Source organism: Gouania willdenowi, chromosome 12, assembly GCF_900634775.1.
Source record: "Gouania willdenowi chromosome 12, fGouWil2.1, whole genome shotgun sequence".
In the NCBI taxonomy this organism is placed as follows: Eukaryota; Metazoa; Chordata; class Actinopteri; order Blenniiformes; family Gobiesocidae; genus Gouania; species Gouania willdenowi.
Genome location: NC_041055.1, coordinates 31,515,399 through 31,540,475, shown reverse-complemented (window position 1 = coordinate 31,540,475; position 25,077 = coordinate 31,515,399). Strand labels below are relative to the sequence as shown.

The 25,077-nt window shown below is 37.8% G+C and overlaps 1 protein-coding gene across 1 annotated transcript in view; it reads left to right on the top strand.

Moving 5' to 3' along the window:
• Window positions 1–25,077, top strand: part of LOC114473030 (electrogenic sodium bicarbonate cotransporter 1-like) — a 45,785-nt gene that overhangs the window by 8,962 nt on the left and 11,746 nt on the right. The window contains exons 3-14 of the mRNA XM_028462407.1: window positions 427–588; window positions 6,999–7,131; window positions 9,897–10,057; window positions 10,145–10,324; window positions 13,463–13,539; window positions 14,058–14,215; window positions 14,290–14,377; window positions 16,785–16,939; window positions 17,867–17,977; window positions 19,262–19,436; window positions 22,895–23,028; window positions 24,157–24,419. Coding sequence (XP_028318208.1) covers window positions 427–588; window positions 6,999–7,131; window positions 9,897–10,057; window positions 10,145–10,324; window positions 13,463–13,539; window positions 14,058–14,215; window positions 14,290–14,377; window positions 16,785–16,939; window positions 17,867–17,977; window positions 19,262–19,436; window positions 22,895–23,028; window positions 24,157–24,419 — 1,797 coding nt within the window. The remainder of the gene's footprint in view (window positions 1–426; window positions 589–6,998; window positions 7,132–9,896; window positions 10,058–10,144; window positions 10,325–13,462; window positions 13,540–14,057; window positions 14,216–14,289; window positions 14,378–16,784; window positions 16,940–17,866; window positions 17,978–19,261; window positions 19,437–22,894; window positions 23,029–24,156; window positions 24,420–25,077) is intronic.

Genomic DNA, 25,077 nt, shown 5'->3' with positions numbered 1-25,077 from the left:
TCTGTTAGTCTGAGGTCAACCTGTTCCTGTACAATCAGTTTCCTCACTCGTCTTTTTCCTTTTATTTTCCCTTAGCCTGACATCATCACATTAGTCGTGTTTTATCTGCTTTTCTCATTACTTTATATGACATAAATCCATTGTTTCCTTTATGAGCTGCTGTAGCCGGAGGTTGTTGGGATTTACACAAGGTTGGAGTGACTAAATGCCCAGTTTTTATGTCAGACGGGGGAATAATAATAACAGTAATAATAATAATAAATGTTCTCTGTAAAATAAACAAACGTCTCCTACCAGATTAGCAGGGCCCTCCATTGTTCGTGTTCAGCCAGTGAAAGATAAGGATTAATAGCCTTCACGATTAATGTGGTTTCCTTTCCAACTGTGAACGTAATCTGATCCTTTCCGTGCATTGTATCTTCACAGGCCACCACACTGTGTACATTGGCGTGCACGTTCCCAAGAGCTACCACAGGCGGAGACGCCACCGACGCAAGTCCAGCCACAAGGAGAAACGGGAGCGGTCGGAGCAGAGCGGGGAGGGCTACAAGTCGGACGGTGACGAGACCAACTTCCTCAAACCTCTCAGTGAGTCTCGACGAGGCCAACAAACGGATGGATGAAGGGATGGATGAATGAATGGGTGAAATCCAGCAGTATTAAAGAAAAACAGTTTAAATTTCTCAAAAACGTACCAGGAAAAGTTTTAAATGGATCCTCCAATGATTTTACAATTGTGACCTAAAACCTTTAAAATGTCCCTATTAGTAGATCTATGTAAAAAAACAAAAACAAAAAACAAACACATTATTTTTCATTTCCTTTTAAAAATTGAAATACTTCAGTTTTAGAGCCTGTGTTCCTCCATCTTGAAATCATGTGATTGATGATGTCACACGGCCCCACTGCCTGTAAACATCCCATTGTTTTCTATTGGAGTGAAACATTCAGCCTGATTTTTACATCATTTAACAACTTTTTCAGTCAAAATAACAACCTGTGCTGCTTTTGGTTGATCTAAATAATCAGGAAAAGTTAAGTGTCGATGTAAACCTCTTTTGTTTACAGAAAGAGGATAAAAACAGTTGTGATTCGAAAAAAATGTGTAACCTACTAATGAGGACATTTCAGTGGAGGAGTTAGAAGTTGTTAAACACTGAACTCTGGCCCTGTGCTGCTTGATAACAGGATAAAACTCTAAATCTGCTCTAAAATGAATGTATCAATGCTGGGGAATGTGAACTGCATTGTGTCCTAATCTGAAAATGATACGGGATTGACTTCATCGTGTCAACAATCTCATCCGTCACCTTGATGGTTGATTTAGAATTGTGTAGGATTTATGGGGAAGTGTTTCCCACGTGGGATGAGACGTAACAACATGAAGCAGGAGGACGCCTCACCTCACCTGCTCTGTAGGACTTAAAGGAACCCCAAGAAGAATGGTTTATCTTTTGTAACAGAACTATAGATCTGTACGGAATGTGTATTAGAAAGCACAGCACATCTAATTCCATCTATAGGAGCTTAGGGAAGTTTCTTAGTAAAACTGGTAATCCAGTGATTATTTCCCAGATCAGAAGGAGTTATAACTCTGACGTCTTTAGATTGTCGTGAGATTCGTGACTTTTCTATAGAAGCCAAGAGTTAAACCTTAGAGAAAGGGGGAGGGGCCAAAGATTATTCTGAAAAAAAAAACAGGATTACATCAGAGAAAGGAAGATCTATTAATTATAATAGAACATAATTTATTTTTTTTTATGTTTTTTTTCTTTTATTGATCTTAATTTTTCTTTTCTTTTACTTGTTTTGCTGTTTTTCTTTTCTTTTTTCTTTTAAGAGTGGATGAAACAAAGGGAGATAATTTCTTGTGTAATGTGAACAAAATAAAAAATATTTTATATTTGTTAATCATGTATTTTACATTTAAAACCCCATTTTAAATAGAGGTTTTTTTTATATGATTTTCTGTTTTTGTTTCTTTCTCCATTTACATAATCCTTTGAATTTAGAGACATTTTAAACAGACTTTACGGGATTTATGTTGAAGTGAGACAATATAACAATTAGTAAAACATAATGATAACCTTCTCAGGCTGGAAGTTCCCCTTTGTTATGAGTTCCTTCCACAATAACAACAATTGAAGTCTAAACGAAGCATGAATTATCTATATCTATATATTTTTTTACATACTGTATCAAAACAAGGATCTGACATCCATCACTTTTCTCCCCTGCACCTGCAATGTTTAAGTTGTTTATTTGAGTTTTTTCTCCCACACCTTTTGGCCGCTTTAAGTCGTCGTTTCTTGCCTCGTGCAGCAGACGAGTGCTTGAGTAATCCTCTCTACGGTGACGCTTTAATCCTTTGTTACACCTTGTGCTCAGCTGTAGAGCAGCCCGTGTGTGCACGCTTAGTCATCCTAAGGTGCCGCCCGGTGATAAGGACTCAGCTTCATCTCTGCATCTCGATCAGTCAGTGATCAGTGTGACTCACAGTAGTTATAGTTACATGTAGGGTGGCTCGCTTTGACTTCTTTCTCAAACACAGTAAAGGTTGTCAACACTTAAATACAAACCTGTAGATCACATGTGTCAAACTCAAGGCCCGGGGGCACAAATACAGCCCGTTAGAGCATTGAATTTGGCCTGCAGGAGGAAGTTTTACAATAACAGAGAAAACGGGATTGTGTAAATTACCACATAATTCACTTGTAAATATCGTAGCCGCTACAAACACTCAAACAAATGCTTACATCACATGATGGCAATCAGTTTTATTCTCAAATTGTTGAGAGAGCGCACAAGTTTTCTAAAACCCATAATTCCAGCAAGTTTATGTTGTCGTCTTTTTGAATAATATGTTAAGGTTTGGTTTATTTAGACATTTTTCTTTCAGGAAATATACTTATTAATTAATTATGATAGTTTCAGCTATTTGCAGCAACACATTCTGCATAAAGCTGTAATTTACTACATCAGGAGCGTCATTCTTTAGTCCTGTGTCTTCAAACGGGGATTAGATTTACATAACGTGTGAAGGTTTCCATTTATTCAGACCAATTTTTTCAGAAAGTTTACTTTGATCTCCTGACATTTTTCGAATGTCAACTGCCAGTCTTCTTCAGAGGCTTCTGCTGATCGACACAGCTTTGTCTATGACTTCTACGGAGTAGTTCATTTTGTCATTTTTTTTTTTTTTTGTAATATGTTAAGGTTTCATTTATTCAGGGAGTTTGTTTTTTTTACTGAAGAAGACTGGCAGTTGACAGTCAAAACATGTCAGAAGATCAAAGCCTTTCTCTGAATAAATGAATCCATAACATCTTATTTAAAGAGAAAACTAAATGAATTTGCTGGATATATTGCGTGGAAGTCATGGCTAAAACTGTGTCCAAGCAGCCAGCAGATGCCTCTGAAGAAGACTGGCAGTTGACCGTCAAAACATATCAGGAGATCAAAGCAAACTTCCTGAAAAAAGTTGTCTGAATAAATGTAACATTAACATATTTTCCAAAACCCTGAAATTGTGCTTAAAATTATTCTTTAAAGTTTCCCCAGATTAAGTAAAAATGACACAAAAGTCAGGGAAATTACGTGAATTTAACTTTAAGGTTACTTATTGCTTGGATATTATCTACGTGTTATCATTTATACATGGAAGTGCACATAATCTGCAACTTTCTGTTGTGTATTCCGTATATTTCTAATAATAAACCATCTATTGCTACTCAAACATTGATCTATTGTCCAAATTTATAGATTTGTATGTATGGCCTGTTTGGGATTAGTTTGAACTTGTATTTTTGTAGAAGTTGTGCAGTTTAAATAGTTTTGTAAAGTCTAATATGAAGGCTGAGGATAGATCTACCGTACGGTTAAAGAGTTTTCCTTTTTTCAGTCATCAATCACATCTGCAGCTTCGTACAGATGTTTTTATCTTCCCTCTTTCCCCTTTTCTTCATGTATATCAAGGCAAATCGCTGCTTCTCCATCTCAGCCGACAGCTTTCGAGGAATTATGGAAGAGCCTAATGGGACGTAGACAGTGTGTTTGATGTGTAAGCAGCAGTGTGTGTAAGAATGTCACTACAGTGTGTATGTGGAGCTGTGCTCACGAGTTACACAAGCGCTGACGGTCCATTATGAGGGTTAGACCCACGGGCCAGACGACTAGAACCCCAACTCACAACACCCGCTGGCAGACGTGGCGCACGCTTTCATCAGCTAATCGTGTTTTCTTGTGTTTGGCCCCCGCACCCACCTCATTGGTTCCGTCACATGCTGAGGGCCCGGCCACTTAAATGTTGTGTGCAGCTACAACAAAGGCTTGGTTTTTATTGATAACACTAGTTGGGAAGGCTTCAGAGGTGCGTGGTGTTGTGTACACCATGTGACGTCAATCACACACACCTCGTGCATAACTGCGTATCCACCAAAACACAGCAGATGATGCCTGGGGCCTTTAAGGCACATTCAACAGATTCTTTTCTTCATTGGTCGACGATAATGGTCAAGAATTTTATATTTTTAATGAGCTCTTATTGATTACGATTAAAGTCAACTTGAATATGGCAACATTTGATGCTAACGCTCTCTTGCTATTCATAAGATACCACACACTTTTAGCTTTAAACCAGACATGTCATTTCAACAGTTTTTGGGACGTCCCACGCACTTCGGCCTCAAAAAATTCAGGCATTTTTACCAATTGTTCCATGATTTTTCAATATTCACACTGCCTTTTTAGTTTAATACGATCAATACTTTTTAAGATATGGATAATGTAGTGGGGGGGGTTCCATGTTCATCTTCCAATATGTCAGGAACTCCATCACATAGAAAGGTAAATATGGTATAGTAATAAGCTCCACCCACTCTCTCACAATATAGAAATAGTTCTGCTATACATCCTATCTGGTGGACATGTCAGCTCCTCTAAATAGTCACAGTCCGTGTGTGTTTGGGTCTGGAACATGTTTGGGTCTTCAGTAAACTACTTACTATATGTCTCAGCTCCCTGTAATGTGATGAACTTAGAGCTATGAACATAGACTGTTCACATCACTAATGATTAGTCACAGATATGCATTGGTTCTAGACTCTCACGCTCTGGAAAGATGAAAAAATATACTTTTTTTTTTTTTTTAAACTATTTTCATTGGCCTATAACTGCATATGATCTGTTTTAATTTATAGTATAAAAGTTACTCTTTCTTTAGATATAAAAACATATTTCTCAATGCAACTTTTTCATTTTTATTTTGGACCCAAACTTTGGGTCAATGAAAACCATTGTTGCTTTGCTCTGTGTCCAATAATCATTTCTTGTTTTTTTATTAGTAACATAATAAATATAACAACCATTGCATATGAACACATTTCACATATTTTACATTTTCTCTTTTTTTTGTTGAGGTGTTTTTCCATCAAAATACAGTAATATATCATTATCAAAACAGTAATTCTAATGATCAAAAAAAAAATTGCAGTGTGCCTATCGAATAATTAAGAAACATTTGGTAAAAAGTTCTGATTTTTTTTTTTTTTTTTTAAGACAACTGCGTGAACCATTTGTTGAAGTGACCCATAGGTAGATGGTTTACCTTTTTACAATCTGTGCAAATTAATCTATATTTCTAATAGATTTTACTGCTTTAAAATGTTTTGGGTGATATTTCTTTTTCATGCTCTCGTCTCATGGCAAAGACAAACGTTCTAGAGTTGAATAGTCGTGAACAATGGTCGTAGCCTTCCTGATAACGAGTTGCGCTGCTCTCGACCTTCACATTGGCTAACATGAGATGGCCCCGCCCACTTCCAACTGTCCTATCTTAAAAATAGTATCTTAAAGGCAGCGATTGAGGATTAAGAGGTTGCTTATGCCTCTGCGGAATCCTTTACATCGAGGAAGACTCCGGAATAGTCTCAACTTTCTACTTAACCCCGACTTCACCTGAAGGTTGTACAACGTTCCCAAAAAAAGTGTTTTTAATAGTAGAAATGGAAACGGGGTGGTTTTTGTCTTTGTTGTGTAACTAAAGCCTTTAGAGAGGAAAGAATCAGATTGTTCTGCACTGATCAAAACAGAGAAACTCAAATGTCACAAAGTTCCTCTTTAATGTGGGTGGGCTGTGGAAAAGTTTCCATTCTTAAGCTTCATCCTCGTGCAAAAGGAATTAGTTTAATAGAAAAAATAAGACAATTTTCCTTTAAGTCTCTTTTCTTTTTAAACGTCTGATATAAAGTTGATTTAACCATTCCAGAAATGTAAATCTCAAGCACACAACCTTGTTTTAGCCTCTTTTTTTGTCTTATAAAACTTTCCTAAATGCATATTAAACTCATTGATTCTTTACAGAGTATCTAATTATTCATTGCATTTTATTTAAAATATTTGGTTTTTAAGGCTTATCCTCAATGTTTTGTGCCATGTGTTTCAACCTTGTGGTCCTGACCTCGTGTGTGGTCACCCAGAATTCAAATGGGGTCGCTTGAAATCTTTAGTAATTGATAAGAAATAAAATTAACAAATTGAAATTATATTTATGTATTTTTAAATTATTCTCTTTTAAATTATTTTAATTTATTTAATTTAATTAACCTTGTCTGCACATGCTGTTGAAGGTAGTACAGTCTTTTTACGACAGCTACGCATGTTTTATTATTGCAATTAAATAAATACATGTATTTTATTGCATAATTTCAAATTAAAACACCACACACAGTCTCAAATAACTGTATGTTTTATACTTTTACTTTGTCAAATGTAAGTCTAGTTCAGATAGAATACAGTATAATGTCTCTGTCGCCAGAAATTTGTGATAAAATGGGGTCACGACCCTAAAAAGGTCAGGAACCACAGTGCCCCCCCCCCCCCCCCTCATTTTTCTCTTTTTCTCCACTGATTTAACCAATGTGAGTGACCTTTCTTTATTTGAATGTTGAATCATTTTATTGTCCAGTTCTATCCGTTAACTTTCCTCCGTCTCTCCGTAGTTTCTCCAGCCGAGCGGATTCGCTTCATCCTCGGTGAGGAAGATGACGGCCCGCCCCCTCCTCAGCTTTTCACCGAGCTGGACGAGCTCCTGGCCGTGGACGGACATGAGATGGAGTGGAAGGAGACCGCCAGGTGAGCCCCCCTCCACCCTCCTCTAGTGTTAGGGGGGTGAGGGTGAGGGTGGGGGTTTCCTGCCTCACAATCCCTTAAGAGGAACTCAATCCCCCATAAATAGTGTTTAGTATGTGTAGGTAAACGGAGCTCCTGCTTGCTCTTATCTGAGATCTGTTTTACCTGCAGGGGAAGAAAAACAGGAGTCATAGCTTCACTGTTGTATTTCTTTTTAAAGTAAAAAAGCCTTTTTTCAGGCACCTCTTTTTTGGCATTTTGCAGCATTTGTTGTAGATTGTAGCTAAATTAATGTTATGCAAGTAAAGAAAAATTAAATTAAATTTATATTTTATGCACAAATGCAGATTTACATGCATTAGTATTTAAATTTAGAAAAGAAGATTTGACGATGATTGTTTTTGTTTGTTTTTTTTAAACATTAAGATGGTGTTTAGGGCTGTGCATTGCCATGAATCTAATGATACGATCTATGATTAGCATGATGTCACGATACGATTTATGTCCCGATACTAAACAATACGTTATACGTCGTGTTATCTATAATTAAAAATGTCACTTTTGCAAAGTACAAAATAGTATGAAATACTATTTATTTTAAACTTGTAATAACAAGTAAATGGTAACTAACTGTAATCAAAGCACCAATATCAAAAGCAAGTGGTATATTTATCAAACTGTCAAATTACATTATTTCTAAAAGTTTAACTTTTGCTTCTACAACAGATTCTGATTTTGTTAAGTTCCAAAAATCTTTTAAAGAAAGTAATAATTAGCGAAAGTGCCCAAAATAAAGTGTAATCACTGTTTAAGCTAAAATCCATTGTGGGGTGAGGTAGTTTAAAAAGGTCTGATGGTGCGTTCACTGACACCTGGTGACCCAGTGATGACGTTCTATTCATACGTTTAACAGTTTTCAACTCTTAATGGGGTTTGTGTGAACTCTAGAAAGTGTTTCCTTCAACATGTTCTAATATATTAGACACAACCAGACAGAGTTTCTTTCCTTTGTTCTGCTCGTTGAATGAAGGGAAATGTGAATAAAGTCTGAGGTCGAGGACGTCGTCTAGAACTGACTTCTCCCACTGAGTCAGCCCGTCATGGGCATGAGGCCAAAGCTGGAGGGATACTCTATCCCTGGAGGAAACAGCATCCCCAGGGCCTGAGCAGAAAGGCTCTTTGTGAGGCAGGAGCAGAAAGACTTACCTTCGAGGTAATGTGGTGTGGCGCAGACGACTGTCGCCGTTCTAAACGCGCAGTGCACGTTCTGCCGTCTGGGTGCTTGTTTTTTTTAATTCCATGGCGTTCTGCATCCCCTATTGCTGACTCAACACTGAGACCAACACACAACACTGACTGACTGTTATGGAAAGAAAAGTGAATCCAACTTGTCGCCTTAGGTTGTAGACTCTATTTACTCATAAATATATACTTAAATCACTGTTATTCAATACTTTACAGTGAACTTTACCCTTTAGATCAGTGGTTCCCCAAAATAAAGGTCCCAGAGAGCGGGGACCCCCACTGTAGCTGAAGGTGGTTGAACACAGACATGAACATTGAAGAACAGTCATGTGGAGACAGGACCATCTATAAGGGGGAATAAAGGGGAGAGATTTTTGGGGTCCATCCATAAAGTCAGTAAAATGATGGTCCATTGTTCTATGAATCTGTGATAACCACATTTATTTATTCATCTGAATAATATCCACTGTTATCCAGGAACGTTTATTATTATTATTATAGTCATCTTAAAGATGGAAATCCTGGTTTTAATCAGAAATAAAATGGTTCAAAGTGACTAGAAAAGGTGGTGAAATGAGATTTTAAAAACCACAGAAATTGGTTAAAAGTTGCACATTAGAGTGGACAAACACAGAGAGACAAATGGTAAAAATGGTTCAAAGTGTCAATATGGGCTTAAAAGTGGCAGGAATGGGGGGGAGGGGCTTGGGGTAAAACTAATTAAAAAAGTCGGAACAATTAGTTTAAATCGGTAAATATTGGGCATGATAAATCGCAAATGTGGTTAAATTGGCAAAAATAAGCATGAAATATGGTGAAGAGGTTAAAAGTGACAATAATGGGTCAACATTAGGAATGTCACGGTTCCTGATCAAACATTTTAAGCAGCCAACAAAGTAAATGCACAAAATGACTCCAAAAATGACACAAAATGGCAACAAAACAAAAAAACTCACAAAATTATAGCACGATCACAAAACGACAACTAAAACACACAAATAACTCACAACAACATAAAATGAACTGAACAAAATATGCTAAGTGACCACAAAAAACAAAAAAATTTACATCATAAATGCATGAAATGACAACACAAACTGTTTGAATGATCTGAGCATTAATAAAGGAAAGAACAGACTCAACATATGTGACATTAGGTAAAAAACTGGTGGAAAGGGTTTATAAGTACTGAAAATGTCAGTTGAAAGTGGAAAAATGTGCAGAAAAGGCTTTGAAATGTGATGGATAAGTGTCAGAAATGGGAGAAATGTAGCAAAAATCCATTAAAAGGAGCAAAAATGTAGCGATAAAAAGTGATGAAAATAAATTACAATATGGAACGTTTGGTGTTTTTGCAGAAAAAGGGTAAAAATAAAAGGCAAAAATGGCTCAAATTGTTAACAAACATTCCTTGATTCCTGAAGGCATCTGGGGACCCCCTGCCATAGAGACCCACTTTAGGATGTTCAAACTGTCGTCACCTCTGACCTTTCCTTGGTGTGTTTTGATGCTCTGGTGTTTAGGTGGATCAAGTTTGAAGAGAAGGTGGAGAAGGGTGGAGAGCGATGGAGTAAACCTCACGTAGCGACGCTGTCCTTACACAGTCTGATGGAGCTGAAACGTTGCATCGAGAAAGGAACCATTATGTTGGACCTGGAGGCGTCGTCGCTGCAACAAGTTGTCGGTAAGAGACACGGGTCAGACTCCTCCCCTCTGATGAAGAAGTTCATTTCGTCTCAACTTGACTGTATTTTATTTATTTTTTGGTCAGAAATCATCACTGACAACCAGATCGAGACGGGCCAGTTGAATCGGGACCTGAGGGAGAAGGTCATGTACACGCTGCTGCGAAAGCATCGCCACCAAACCAAGAAGTCCAACCTTCGCTCTTTGGCAGATATCGGCAAAAGTGTCTCCAGTGCAAGTCGACTGTTTTCCAACCAGGAGAACGGTACGCTTCTCCCTCTAAACCTCATCTGAACTTAGACACTCTGAACTATTTTAATCTCATTTCTTTTTTCTTGCACTAACCGCTACAGCTAATGCTAACTCTTCCTTTTTCTCCTGCCTTTCCTTATCCAACGTTGCTGTTTCTGTCTCTGCTTCCTGCTGTCTGTCACTTCCTCTTCTCTGACATCCACCACGCTGCAGCACGCAGTCCTCTAGAGCAAACCGTGCCTTGTTTAAACCCACAAGACTCAGAGGAACCGTGTGAGGTCACCAGGAGCTCCAGCATGGGATACCTCTGTAAGTGAGGTCACTAGATTTAGTTTTAGTCCAAAGTCTATGATTAAAACTAAAACGTATGATCTCCTGACGTGTCCCGTTCTTTGTCAGAAGCTTCAATTCATATTTATAACCTGATGTTGGAGGATGTTGAGGCTTGTCCCTGCCTTCCACGCAACAAAAGTAGTTTTTAATTGGATAATTTCCCCAAAACAAACTTATACTGTCTACTGTATACTATACTGTATACTATAAGTAATCACACTGAGGCTAATTATCTCTGTTGATTCTCCACCTTTACTTTGAAAGTTCTGAAAACATTTGAAGTGAGAAAGTGACCAATGTTCTCATTTGATCCATAAAACGTAGACACATTTCAGAGACCCTCCATTGTGCTACTTACTAGGCTTCCTGTTCACTTCAAAATAAGAGCCTTATTTACAAGAAAAGTTAAACTAATGGAAGACAAGAAGAGATGCTTTTATTTTAAAAAGAGGATGTTTGATCTTTAGCTTGAATTGTCCCAAAACAATTTTACATTCCACTCGAAATGCATCATGGGAGGGTTGAGTATGACAAGTGTGCACACCGTGCATACTTGAAGAATCTCCATATAGTATACATCCAGATATTTCTCTCATACTCGATATTTTCATACTATCTAATGTGAACGCACTACATACTCATTTAGACGTCATACTTAGTGTGAGTAGTCAAATAAACACTGGTGACAAAGTATTTGGAGAACAGGAAAACTACCACCATTTATTTTAATTTTAAACAATGTAATATCCAGTCAATCTACCACACGCCCCATGATCATGAGTTATAGGCATGACTTCCTCTGTGTTGCTACTTTTTGCCTGAGGTTTGAATGAAATCTTTTTTTTTTTTTTTTATACCATGTCTGCACATGCTGTTGAAGGTCAACAATACATGTAGTGTAATCTTTTGTGGTATCTACAAATGCTTTATTATTGCAATGAAAGAAACACTTTTTTAGAGGAAAAGATGTGAAACGAGAAGGCAGGGTTACACCCTGGTGAGGGGGAAGGTAACAGGGGAAAGGAAGTTAGGGTGGGACAATGGGAGTGATTTTGGTTGTAAGTATAATGCGATGCTACTGTTGTGCATAATGTGTTCTATTAAACGAGTCCGGGGACAAAAGAGGGTGAGGCGACACCCGGTTTAAGTATAATGATGATGAATGTGAACTGAGAAAGGAGCCTGAGGCATGCCAGTGAATACACAACCCCAATGTCCCACCGCCCGCAGAATCATCTAAATGTTAAAACCAACCATACAGGAGGGGGCGTGGTCCTCACCCTACAGGCCAATATGTGAGAAACTACCCACACACACAGACACACACACAGACACACAGACACACAGACATTCACTCTACGTCGTACAGTGAATGTCGTCAGATCAGCGTAACAGACGACCAACATTAACCAATCATCCAATAATCATGTCCATACTGACACCTGTCAGCCAATCACAGCTCCGCCCCTGTACAATTCCCATTACAAGTGCTAAGAATATCTGTCCAAACAAAGTTTCTAATTCATGTAAGCTTTGCCTGATAAAGCACATTATATGAAATATTATGCAGTAAAAACTCCATTAATCACAGCGTATTTTACAACATATTTCCATCTAGAATGAGAACTAAAGCCACAGAGGAGCTCCTAATATACATATTTTAGATCTTAGAGAGCGCACGTAGCCCTTGTCCACCTCTACCAGACTCCAGTATTTTCTGGGATTTTTCTCTTTTGTGATTATAAGAAACTTTATATCTGAATTATTTTGGCCACAGGACAAACAACCAAACACACAGCAGCTCTTCAGCATGATGACACAACGTTGTTAAAACCTAAACAAATATGACGACCGGCTTTGCTGGATTCCAGAAATGTGGAATGATTGACTGTTACAGGTCCAAATTACAATTTCATCTTTATTTATTAATTTTGGCCACTGTATTATGTAATTGAAGTAATAAATGTAAATTTAAATGTAATGTTTTTGGTATAATTTATCAGAGCGTGGTTTATTAAAGTATTCAAGCATTTTATGCTAATCGCTGAGGCATCGAGCTTCAAACTAAGTATGAAGTCAGAAAGTTGGCATTAGCTTCGGAGAGGGTGGTAGCCGCCCCTCTGTACCACTACATGGGAGCCCGGCACCCTCCACTCTCCACGGAGGCTGTAGCCTACACTAGATGCCCCCCCCCCAAGGCCCCCAGTCCAGTCTGAAGCAGCACGTGCAGCGTCACATCAAACAGCGTTTAGACAGCAGACAGGCGTGCCCCCAGAAGGCCCCGCCCCAGAAACCCCCAGCCCTGACACGTAGCCCACGTGTCCTGCCAGACATAGGTCTGGTGCCCCCCCCACCCACCCCCTCCAGGGAACCCAGCTGGACAGGCCCGACAAGTGCATTCCACAGCTGGATTTTCTTATTTTCAGCAGTAGTTTTCAGAGATTTTCTCCACTTTCACTACCTTTAGTGAAGCTTAATAAAGCAACAGTGACGTCTGCACTCGTTGATCCTGATTTTAATGTCAAACTGGTTCGACTCTAGACTTTCTGTAAACGTGACTCACAGTGAGGAGCCTGTTGATGCATGACACTGGTATGTGTTGTGACTCGCGTAAAGCGTGATTCTAACATCAGATCATTGAATGGTTTAGTTAATGTAATTTAACACCTGTCTCCTCTATGGCACCAGGCCTAAACCTGATGTTTCTGTCTCTCTCTGGACATTTCCTCCTTTGCTTTTCTCATCCTCCAAACACCAAAGTCATGGATACAAATAAATATCTCATTATTCAACCTTTATCTCACCTATTTGTTTGCAGGCAGTCCAACAACCGCCCATCGTAACTTCACGTCCAACAGCCTGAATGACTTTTCTGATAAACCAGAGAAGGATCAGGTAAATGTTTCATTCACACGTCACAAATGCCTTTGATGTTTGCCTTTGTGTCATTCTGTGTATCTACCACATGTTTCTCCCACAGTTGGAACTCATTGGTGTTAAATAAAGCCCCCCCCCCTGTTAAAAAGTAACGACTGGCATTACGCTCCAGCGACTCCTAATGAACGTGAACATTTGTCAAACCACTGACCTTTGGTGTCGCGCTAGATCCTGTTAATATTCTATCAATCTCACACATGTTCTTCTTGTAAACATTATTCTGCTTAACTCGTACAGAGATTTACACAAGCTTCAGAAATGCCACCAGGTGCCCATTACTGTTTTTAGATTTTCACATCATAGATTGAAATAAAAATTACAAATTTAGTCTTGTAAAGCTTTTCTTAATATTTCACCCATAATCATAAGGCGCAGACATACTTTTAAAGACAATAGATTTGGTTAACTTAAAGCATTATTGTATTGGCAGTATTTCATTTTTTTGTTATAGATAATTGTCACATTCTCTGTTTTAGTTGAGGAATAAGTTCATGAAGAAACTTCCCAGAGATGCCGAGGCGTCAAACGTTCTGGTTGGAGAAGTCGACTTCCTGGAGACTTCGTTTGTGGCGTTTGTTCGTCTGCAGCAGGCCGTCATGTTGGGAGCGCTCACCGAGGTCCCAGTGCCCACCAGGTACAGGGTTGTGTTATCATCGTCCCAGTGTGGGGACACGTTCACAAGCTTCTGCTAACGTTTTCTGTCCTCAGGTTTCTATTCGTCCTGTTGGGACCAAAAGGCAAAGCGAAGTCCTATCGAGAGATTGGCCGAGCCATCGCCACCCTGATGTCAGACGAGGTAAGGTGGTGGTTCGCCATCTTTGTTTGAGTTTAAAGCTGCTGGGGACGATCCTGATATTTTATTTTATTTTTTAACACTGATAAATATATAGTCTAGACTAGTGGTACCCAAACTTTTCACGCTCCCGCACCCCTTCAGACATTTAACCTGAAACCATGTACCCATGTACATAATAATGTAATGTCATATACAACGTAGCCCTACAGTGAAAATCTGGCCCTTTAGATGATCAAATTCAGCCTGGACGAGAAAATAAAAAATGATTGTCCAGATTACCAAATAATCCAGTTGTAGATAAATCAGCTCAGATATTTAAATATACAAATTCAATATATATTCCACAATATTTGGAGAATCCTAATTTTACCATGACTGCAGTCATTTTAAATTTAAAATTGTTCAAATAAGTCAATATTCCTGCAATTATTTAACATAATTTCCACAAATTAATTAAAAATTGCAGGATTTTGAAAAAAAAAAAAACGTAATTTACGCAATGATTCATGTTTTCTCTGAATCGGATGCTCTGAGGGGGCCTTGATACATGGGGGGGTGAAAGTTTCATTATAGAAGTTTAAGAAATGTTTTTATTTTGTGTTTTTTTCACCAAAACAGGAAAACAGTGATTCGCTTTCTGTACATTTAGTTCTGGTTTATTTATGGTATTTTTGGTGATATGACGTTACATTTCAGGTTTATTTCCAGTGATATTAACATCATTAGGCCCTGTATGTGCCACGTCTTTGACAGTTGTTTTTGTGGATTAGAACAATATTAGGGATCATTTTTAGCACTAAATACTCTTTGGAAACAATAGAGAGAATGGTTTGTGGTTATTATCTACAGGAACGCCACAGACATTATCCTCCCCAGGTTTTCATTACATTTGTTTATGTGAAATCTAGTCATTTGACCTTTTGGGATCTTTTTTGATACGTTTTCCACACAAAGATAATGGGAGTGATACTATTCCAGGTTCTACTATCAATGTTTGTTTTAATGAAAGACTTTATTATGATGGTCTTAAGCCAATAAACAAAAGGTAACTCAAAACTATTTTGGGGGGAAATGAATCGTTCAGCCTTTTATTGTTGATAAGGTGGATTTGTAACGTAGCCTTTCCTCACTGTTACAGCGGGGCCACAAAATATGATTTTTCTGATCCAAGGGCCACATTATCAACATTAATGTCAACATTTAGAATAATGACCCATTAGAGCATTAATACATGTTAGAGCAAACAGTTTGTGTTGTCATTTTTTGTGTTTTTGTTCATTTTTTTTGTGGTCATTTTGTGTAATTTTTCTCTTATTTTGCTTTTTCTGTTGTCTTGTCATTTTGTGTGTTTTTGAACACATTTAGTAGATTTTCCCTTCATTGTGTTACTTTGTTGTTGTTCTGTGTGTTATGAGCCAATTTGTGTATTTTTGTTGTCATTTTGTGATCTTTCTATATATTTTTATGTTTTTGTTCCCGTTTTTGGAGTCATTTTGTGTATTTTATTTTGAGGGCTGCTCAAAATGTGTGATCAGGAAATCTAACTGATAACCAATGAGCATCGTGTACCCTAGGGGTACAAGATGGCACTACAGGGGGTACTTGAGAGATAGTGGAAAATTAACAAATAAAAGCATTAAAAATATGGGGTTTCATAATGTTTATTTTTAGTTAAAAATGATAATCATATTAAATATTACCATCAACTGACAAAATGACAAGGTTAGACAGTACAAAACGACAATAAATGAGATAAAAATACACAAGATCGCTACAAAATACACAGAAATAACAGAAACATACAGAACGACAACAAAAACACACTGAGATAAATTTAAATGATACCAACAACACAAATAAGATAGAAAACACACAAAATTATTTTGATTAAAACTTGAACTGCAAATATGTCAGTGTTGGTTCCACACCAGGAAATGACCATAAATGATAAACATAACTATAGAAATAAATCTAAATACTTTCATTCACTTATTTACAAAATGAGATATTTAAAAATGTTTATCACTCATTCATTCTATTATTATCATCTATATTTCACAGAATTCTGAGCTAAGTGTTGTCATCGTTCTAAGGGGGTAGTTTGAGAACCACTGACCTAGCGTAATATTACCCACATGCCTCAGCTCCTCCCAGCGTTATCTCATGTGTCAACATCAGTGTACAGGAAGTGTGTTTCCAGGATTTCCTCCTGGTAAACATGACCCTCTCGACTCTCCTTTAACGGTTTATCACCACCCAACGTTTTACGCTCTGTGTACACTGTCAACATGTGGAGAATATTCCAGTGTGCTGCTTGTTTGGGGTCTTTTTTTCCCCTAAAACCCTCCACGTTGTGTTTTTCTGCTGAGCTGAGTATCAACAGAGCTGCTATTTTGGTTTGCTCCAGGTTTTCCATGATATCGCCTACAAAGCGAAGGACAGGCAGGACCTGCTGGCTGGGATCGAGGAGTTCCTGGAGGAGGTCATTGTGTTGCCTCCTGGGGAGTGGGACCCCAACATTCGGATAGAGCCCCCAAAGACCCTCCCCTCCCCGGATAAGAGGTTAGCTCCAGTCTGATCACATGGACAACGTAACAACGTGACAAAAATCATCCCTATAAATCATAAGAACCCCAGATTTGAGTCAGTTATGTTTTTTAATTACAATTACGTCTTCAATTATAATTAAATACGATAACAGTGATCAGCATTTTTCCCAATTACAATTACATTCTCAATTACTAAAGTTTAATCACAATTACTGAGCCTTTAATAAATGTAATAAAACGTAGCCTTCCTCTTGTGTTAGCTTTGTTAGCATCTCTAATGATAACGGATCAGTTTTGAACCATGTTTTAATTATCTATCATCTAATTAGTTTCTCATCTCTTGGTTACCTTCTTAGGGTTCCTAATCAATAAATATTAGTATTAATATTTTTGGGGTGGGCTTTTTTCTGTCCATATACATCTAGATTTATTAATTAATTTTCAATTAAAATGACATCATAATTGTAATTTATTATCAATTGGTTTATGACATCATGACACATCATATAATTATTCTGCATCTGAATAACTTCAGCTCAACGTCTGTGTTTTTACTGTAAAGCACTTTGTGATTTCTATCTATGAAAGTGTTTTATAAATAACATTTACTTACTTACTTAGATCTCAAACATGTGGAATGTTGCTTTAATGCACTTTGTTAACTTTAAACCCAGGGTAGAGGCTTCAGGTCAGGGCTGTCGAACTTGTTGCATGAAAAATACAGTTTCAACCTTTGTAACTCCATTTATGGACCATTTTTAACGTTATTTTAGGAAAGATTGCAGGATGAAAAAAACACTATTTTCAATTAAAATGACATCAATTGTTGGAATAAGACTAGAGAGAAAAGACAAATTATGATTGCAAAATAGTGTTTGTAATGGTGTAGAAACACGTGGCAGGTTATAAATGTCAGCTTTGTTTTGGTCTCGTCCTAAAGGAAGAACATGTACGCTGGGTTAGAGGCGCCTCAGATGAACGGCGACGCCCCCCATGATGACGGAGGAGGAGGGGGTCACCAGGTTGGAGAGGAGCTGCAGCGCACCAAACGGTAATTTTACTCTGTACTGATCTGATTAATAACTAGTAACTAAATAATCTGAATATATGGACTTATTCTGTAAGAATCTTATTAAAACATGTTAAAATGTGGATGTTTTGCAGTAAATTGGATTAATACCTGATGTCTGTCAATGTTTCCTAGTTTTGTAAAGGCGCTGATATTTTTCTCAGTTCACAAGAGAAAATGATCTGCACTGGACGAAAAGAACAAAAACCTCTTTCACTGTAGTTTTCATTGAGTTACAATGAAAATAAAAGCATCTCTGTTCTCCATTCTTACGCCCTGTTCACTAAACCGTAAAGGCAGTAAAACATGACATGACGATTGGGGGGGGGGGGGGGGGGGGGGGGGCGATACCTTTTAAAATCTTAGCATATAATATATATTGCATTTATAAAGGGGTGAATCACATATACAGACATAGGCAACTGGTGGCCATTGGTCTAATTTTATGTGGTTAACGTACAAAACGACTGAAAATTACTCAAAACAAAAGCAAGAATGCATTAAAAATACAAATAATTAAAACATTGCAGGAAAATACAGTAAAAGACAAGATAAAAAACACAGGAAGTACTCCAAAAACACACAAAACTACAACAAAAATGAACAAAACGACTACAGTAGTACACAAAATTACTCAGAAAAATATACAAAATTACAGAAAATGACAACAAAAGTACACAAAATGATGAAAAATGGCTAGTACTAACTAACAAGCAAAACAACAACAAAAATACTCCAAAAAAACACAAAATGACAACACAAATACACAATATGACTCCAAAAAACACATATTTTACAGGACAAATACACAAAAGGACAACAGAAATGCACAAAACACTTCACAACGAGCAAGACAACAACAAACATGCACAGAATGACAGAAAAACACACTTTTACTTTGTTCTGTCCTGTATTAATGCTCAGATCGCTCATTATTCTAAATGCTAACATGAACGTTGATCATGTTGCCCTCTGATCAAACAAACACATTTTTTGGCCCTGTTTTGATAACAGTTGTCTACCTCTGAGTCCTCGCTGAAACAGATATTAACGGATTAAAGATTACGCTGCAGTTTCTGAGCTGAAACGCATCCAGTGGAAATCCAGGGTGTGGCTGTTTCATTTGACACTGTTTGGTTTGACAGATGAGGGCGTTTCATTTGATGAGACCTGAAGATGTCGTAAAATGTACACCGCCACATTTTTCCCCCTGAAGTCAAAGAGTCTTCAGCGTATTTAATCCTAATGTTGACTCTTAACTCCCAGGTTTTGTGGGGGTCTCGTCCTGGACATCAAGCGAAAGCTGCCGTTTTTCGCCAGCGACTTCTACGACGCGCTCCACATCCAGTCCCTGTCGGCCATCCTCTTCATCTACCTGGGAACCGTCACCAACGCCATCACCTTCGGAGGACTGCTGGGGGACGCCACGGAAAACATGCAGGTAAATTGCAAAATGCGTCTCAAAGGCTACTGCGCCATTATATGATGCTACTGTTTATCAGGGTTGGGCCAATTACATTTTTCAGTTACAATTACGTTTTTAATTACCTATGTTCAGTTATGATTACTATCCTCAGAAAGTCAATTACAATTACCTTCTCAATTACTAAAGTCCATTTAAAAATTAATCTCAATTACTGAGCCTGAAATAAATAACCTGTGTTGTTAGCTTTCTGTTAGCATCTCTTATGCTAACAGGTCCTAAATCAGCTGTAAAATACACTAAAAACAAATATCAATCATATCATTTATTTCCTATCTATTGGTTACCTTGTTTGGCTTCTTAATCAATGAAAATATAGGTTTTAATATTTTTGTTGTGGACGTCTGAGTTTCTTTTTGTGTCAGTATGCTCCTAGATGACTTTTTTTTTAATGGTAAAATTTGGAAAACCTTAGATTTCAAGGAATAAAATGTTTAAATCTATTTTGGAAAAGTTTAGAAAGATCATGGTGAAAGTGTGGGAACCTTGTATCTATATGTGCTGCAGAGCCTTCTATTATGTAATTAACCTCCTCAGCTGATAAGCCGTGTTCTTCTAGGGCTGAGAAGCATCTGTCGTACCTGCTGTTTAACACCCTGTGCCCGTATTCATGAAGCTTCTCAGAGAGATCCTAACTTAGTCTTAAAAGTTCCTGAGCTTAAATGGGATTCGGGAAGTTTGTGAGAACAACTCTGAGTAGAAAGTTCTACAGTCTCCCATGTACTTATGTGTTCTAGAGAATGTAGGCATAGAGGTACCTGAGGACCTGTAGGCTAAACAAGAATGTGTTGAGTTTGCTGAAAACAATTCGATTTTCTATGAATGTTTGGTACAATACGCCTGTACAGTACTATTTGGGTGATACTTGAACGCGCCATGAAGCTCCCGTCGGCTTCTGATGGCTTTATCGTAATACGCGATGTAAACAAGCATTCTACTTTAAACCGCTGATTATCTCGAGCCCTGAGTAAGTAAGTCAGGATCCCCGACATAATTACTCCCTTCTTTTTTATCTCATCTATATCCCTCACTGGGCTCCGTAGTGGTTGACCTCGTTGCTGGGTATGATGCATTCTCCTAAAATCTGTGATTGGTTGGTCGAGAAAGAGGGGAAAATAAAATAAAAAGCGTTCTGTGCTCCTAGTAAGGAATGGAGAATAAAATCAACGGATCATACTTGGACTGCATTAAGAAATGTGTAATCATGAAATTAATTTCATTTGTTCACAGCTTAACATGTTGAACTTGCCAATTATTATATTGATCTACTTATTATTGTTAACTGTCCAGCTTGGTGTTTGTATTTGATATTATTAGTGGAGCAGACACAGCTGTCAGTGATTCCTGTGATTGCTGAAGCTCTTTTAAATGTGAAATACACGAGCATTAAAAGGGAAACTGGGTTCTGATTATGGCACACGAGAAAAAGCAGAGCTGGGAACTTATTGCTCTGATAATCAATGTGTGGTTCCCTCTCCTGTGTGCGCACACTGGTACCTGGTCCAATCAAAGTGAGGGCGGAGATTGTGGCACACAGAGAAGGGAGCGAACGAATCACACAGCAGTACAAGGCTGTTATTACGTTACACTGGGGCAATAAAACTATTCTGAATCTGACTTTTCTCACAATTAGAGTTTGAAACAACACAAGGAATGTGACTTGGACGGTGGGAAAAAACAAAAACTAACCAGAAACACTATATTAATAATAATATTAATAATTATAAATATAAGCCACCTTAGTAGCTCTTTTAGAGCCTGAGATTATTTTATCCTAACAAGGAAAAATTCTAAGAAAAATCTTAAAATTTGAGGAATTCTAAGAGTGACATCACTAAAGCTACTTTTAGCCTTAGCATGCTTTGTGAAGATGAGCACAGGAGTTCTAAAGAGTTCACTCTGCTTCTCCTGTGACTAAGGTTCCATAGATTTACCCGCTGTAAATAACCACAGATCCAGCTTAGTGGAGCGCTCTAAACCCCCCCCCCCCTCTCCATGTTTCCCACTGTCCACAGAGGGATTCCCTGCCCTCACTTAACCTTCCTCTCATTCTGTACCTCAGCTGTATTCCATTTCATTACTCCACAATTACTATGTACTGTACAACTGCTGCTGCGTGTGAATGGAAACCAAACAGGCTGGTCCCGACGGGCCAGAGATACACGTGTGCATGTGTGTGTGTGTGTGTGTGCATGTGTGCAGGGAAAACACAACTTTCAACTGTCAGCAAAATATGTCACTGATTTACGGAGGAAATGGAAATTTACACAAACTCTGACCTGTTGGACGACGTCTGCACATGTGACACACGTTGACCTCAAAGACCAGAACCACAGAGTTCAGTTTAAGCAACATTTTACAGACTTTGCATTTAAAAAAATAAAGTGTGCAATGGTATACAAATGCTTTGTCACATTTTATGTGTATATTAAATGTTGCTTTGCTGAAGTTCTTCAATACTACGTAAACTCAAGATATGTTTGCTCATCAATAACAGTGTTGAATTAACATTTTTTTTTTTAACTTTCTCAAGATAATTAGGCTTAGAATTGTCTCTTAGTAACCTTAACCCTCCTATATTATTATATATATATAATCAGTGGGGTTAATTTGACCCCATTCAATGTTTATCATTTGAAGAAATAAAGTTGACTTTTTTTCATGACTTTTCCAAATTTGACAGCTATAATTAAGCATAAAATTATCATGACGATATTTTTTCATTGTGCTAAACACATATTGCATGCATTGGTGTTTTTCTGGTGTCAATATGACAATATTCTCATGACAGCAAGTGCACCCCAAATTAGGAGATTTTTATGATCTACCGACTCTAAAACTGAAAGTTTGACCTGATGCAGGAAAGGTCAAAGGTCATATCATCACCACAACCAATAGAGTTTATACTGTAGTGTAATAAACTAAAAAATTTGGTCAATGATTTTCTGAAAATCATTTTCTGGAGGCAAATGTCCCTGGGGTCACATTGACCCCAAGGGTAAAATACGTCATATTTGAGGATAATAGGAGGGTTAAAGTATTTCCACACGGCACATCTGTATCGTAGTGTCTTTAGCTTAGCTTAGCTTTAACAAACTTTTATGTCAAGGTTTTGCTTCAAAAAGAACCAGAAAATGAACTCTTAACATTCCAAAATGTGCCCATGTCTGGTCCTGGGGGGCTCCTGTCCTGCATGTTTTTATGTGGTCTCCTGGTCATAAATGCTAGCTTGTTAGCTAGGAGCGGTCCAGATATAAACACATGCATTTGTGGCATTTATCAACATAAAACGCAACAAGATTTGAACATTACTTTATTTCTCTTTACCTTAAATTTTGAGTTAAATCTTTTGTAAATGTGTTTATTTTAGATTGTACTACATGTTAAATCCTGTTATTTTTCTGCATGTGTTTCAGGGAGTGTTGGAGAGTTTTCTGGGTACGGCGCTAACGGGAGCCGTGTTCTGTCTGTTAGCTGGTCAACCTCTCACCATCCTCAGCAGTACGGGACCAGTGCTGGTGTTTGAACGACTGCTCTTTAATTTCAGCAAGTGAGTGTTGGATACGCCTCAAATTCATTCACTGGTGATATGGAGATGGAATAAAAGTATTAAAGAAAAATAAAATAAAATTCTGATGATCAAAGGCTTTCTGTGCTTTGATGTTCAGGATTCTCAATTTTAGCTTTTTTTTCTCTTTGATGTACAAGTTGGGAACAAAAACGTTACGTTTTGACACAATTTGTCCAAACCTGGCTGGAGGTTACGGCTGGTTGACTCCTCCTCCCGTATCTTCCTCCTCCTCCTCTTCCTCAGCCTGGATCCTCTCCTTGTGTTACCAAATGGCCGATAATGTTCCATAATCAATTATTAACACATTTAATTTTACACAGTGAGGAGTCTTGTGGTGTCGTCTGCGTCCTGCAAACGTTTCCACCTCCTTCTGTTAATGTGGCGTCAGTTCATGTCATGTTCCAGGATCAGCCAAATATTACCGCGCCTCTGCAAAATAAAAGCTAAGAGTAATATGTTAAAGTTTTATTTATTCAGACAACTTATTTTTCTGGGGAATTTACTTTGATGAAATTTGCTTTGATGTTCAGAAAGAACTCATAAGCTAATAACATCAGGGGATCAAAGTAAATCACTAGTTTCCTTGATGATACAATGCAAGAAAATAAAAAGCTAGAAATAAAAACAAACATATTTGATGTTTTTGTGACGTTTCATGCATTTTAAATGAAAATCATTCCTTTTGAACAAAAAGGCGTATCCTACTGACTGTTGATCGATTAGAATGTATTGTTACACCTCTACTAGTTTATGGTCTTAATTGACAAACATGTGCAAATAAAATATATGCTAATATCACGTTTAAATGCCCAATTGCAGAACTAGTAGAATAATTATAAGTATATTATAGTAGTTACATATTAGCGTGCTACGAGCTAACAAATCTAATTCCAGCAAGATTCTTATCGTCTTATGGTTTAATTTTTTCAGGAAATTTACTTTGATTTCCTGACATGTTTTGACTGTCAGCTGCCAGTCTTCCTCAGAGGCATCTGCTGATCGCTTTGATGTGTCCTGATGAGTTTTTTCTGGACATATCAAAGTTAATTTCAACAACGTTAACATGTAATAAATGAATGAATCTGAGCACCTTTGCTGTCGTTTCAGAGACAACGACTTCAACTACCTGGAGTTCCGTCTGTGGATCGGTTTGTGGTCGGCGTTTTTGTGTCTGGTCCTGGTGGCCACGGACGCCAGTTTCCTGGTGCAGTACTTCACACGGTTCACAGAGGAAGGATTCTCAGCTCTCATCAGCTTCATCTTCATCTACGACGCATTCAAGAAGATGATCAAACTGGCCCACCACGACCCCATCAACTCAGACTACGACCCCAACCTCATCACCCAGTACGACTGTCGCTGCTTACCAGGTACGATCAGAACTGTGTTTACTAATGTGGCTTAAAACCATTTAAATGTCCTTATTAGTATAGATCTACGTCTAAGAAAACACATTATTTTCACCATACCATATTCATTTAATTGCTTTTTAAAAATAGGACTACTTTACAGTTTTAGAGCCTGTGTTCCTCCATCTTGGAATCATGTGATTGATGATGTCATACGGCCCCACTGCCTGTAAACATCCCATTGTTTTCTATTGGAGTGAAACATTCAGCCTGATTTTTACATCATTTAGCAACTTTTTTTAGATCATTTAGCGGCTTTTAAATTATTTAGCAACTTTTTTTTACATCATTTAGCAACTTCTTTAGATAATTTAGCAGATTTTTAGATCAATTATCAGCTTTTTCACATGTTCTGCTTTTGGTTGATCGAAAAAAAAACAGGGAAAGTTAAAAATGTAAACCTCTTTTGTTTACACAAAAAGGATAAAAACAGTTGTGACCTGAAAAGAAATGTGACCGCTGGGGGGCGACAGTTCCAACTCGTTGGTTTGGTAGTAGACAATAAAGCAGAGAAGAAGAGCTCTCCTACATTTATTTATTAATTTGACTAATATCCACCGTTATACTGGAAGTTCAGTATTATTTGCACTAGTATATAGTTATGATCCTTGTTTTAATC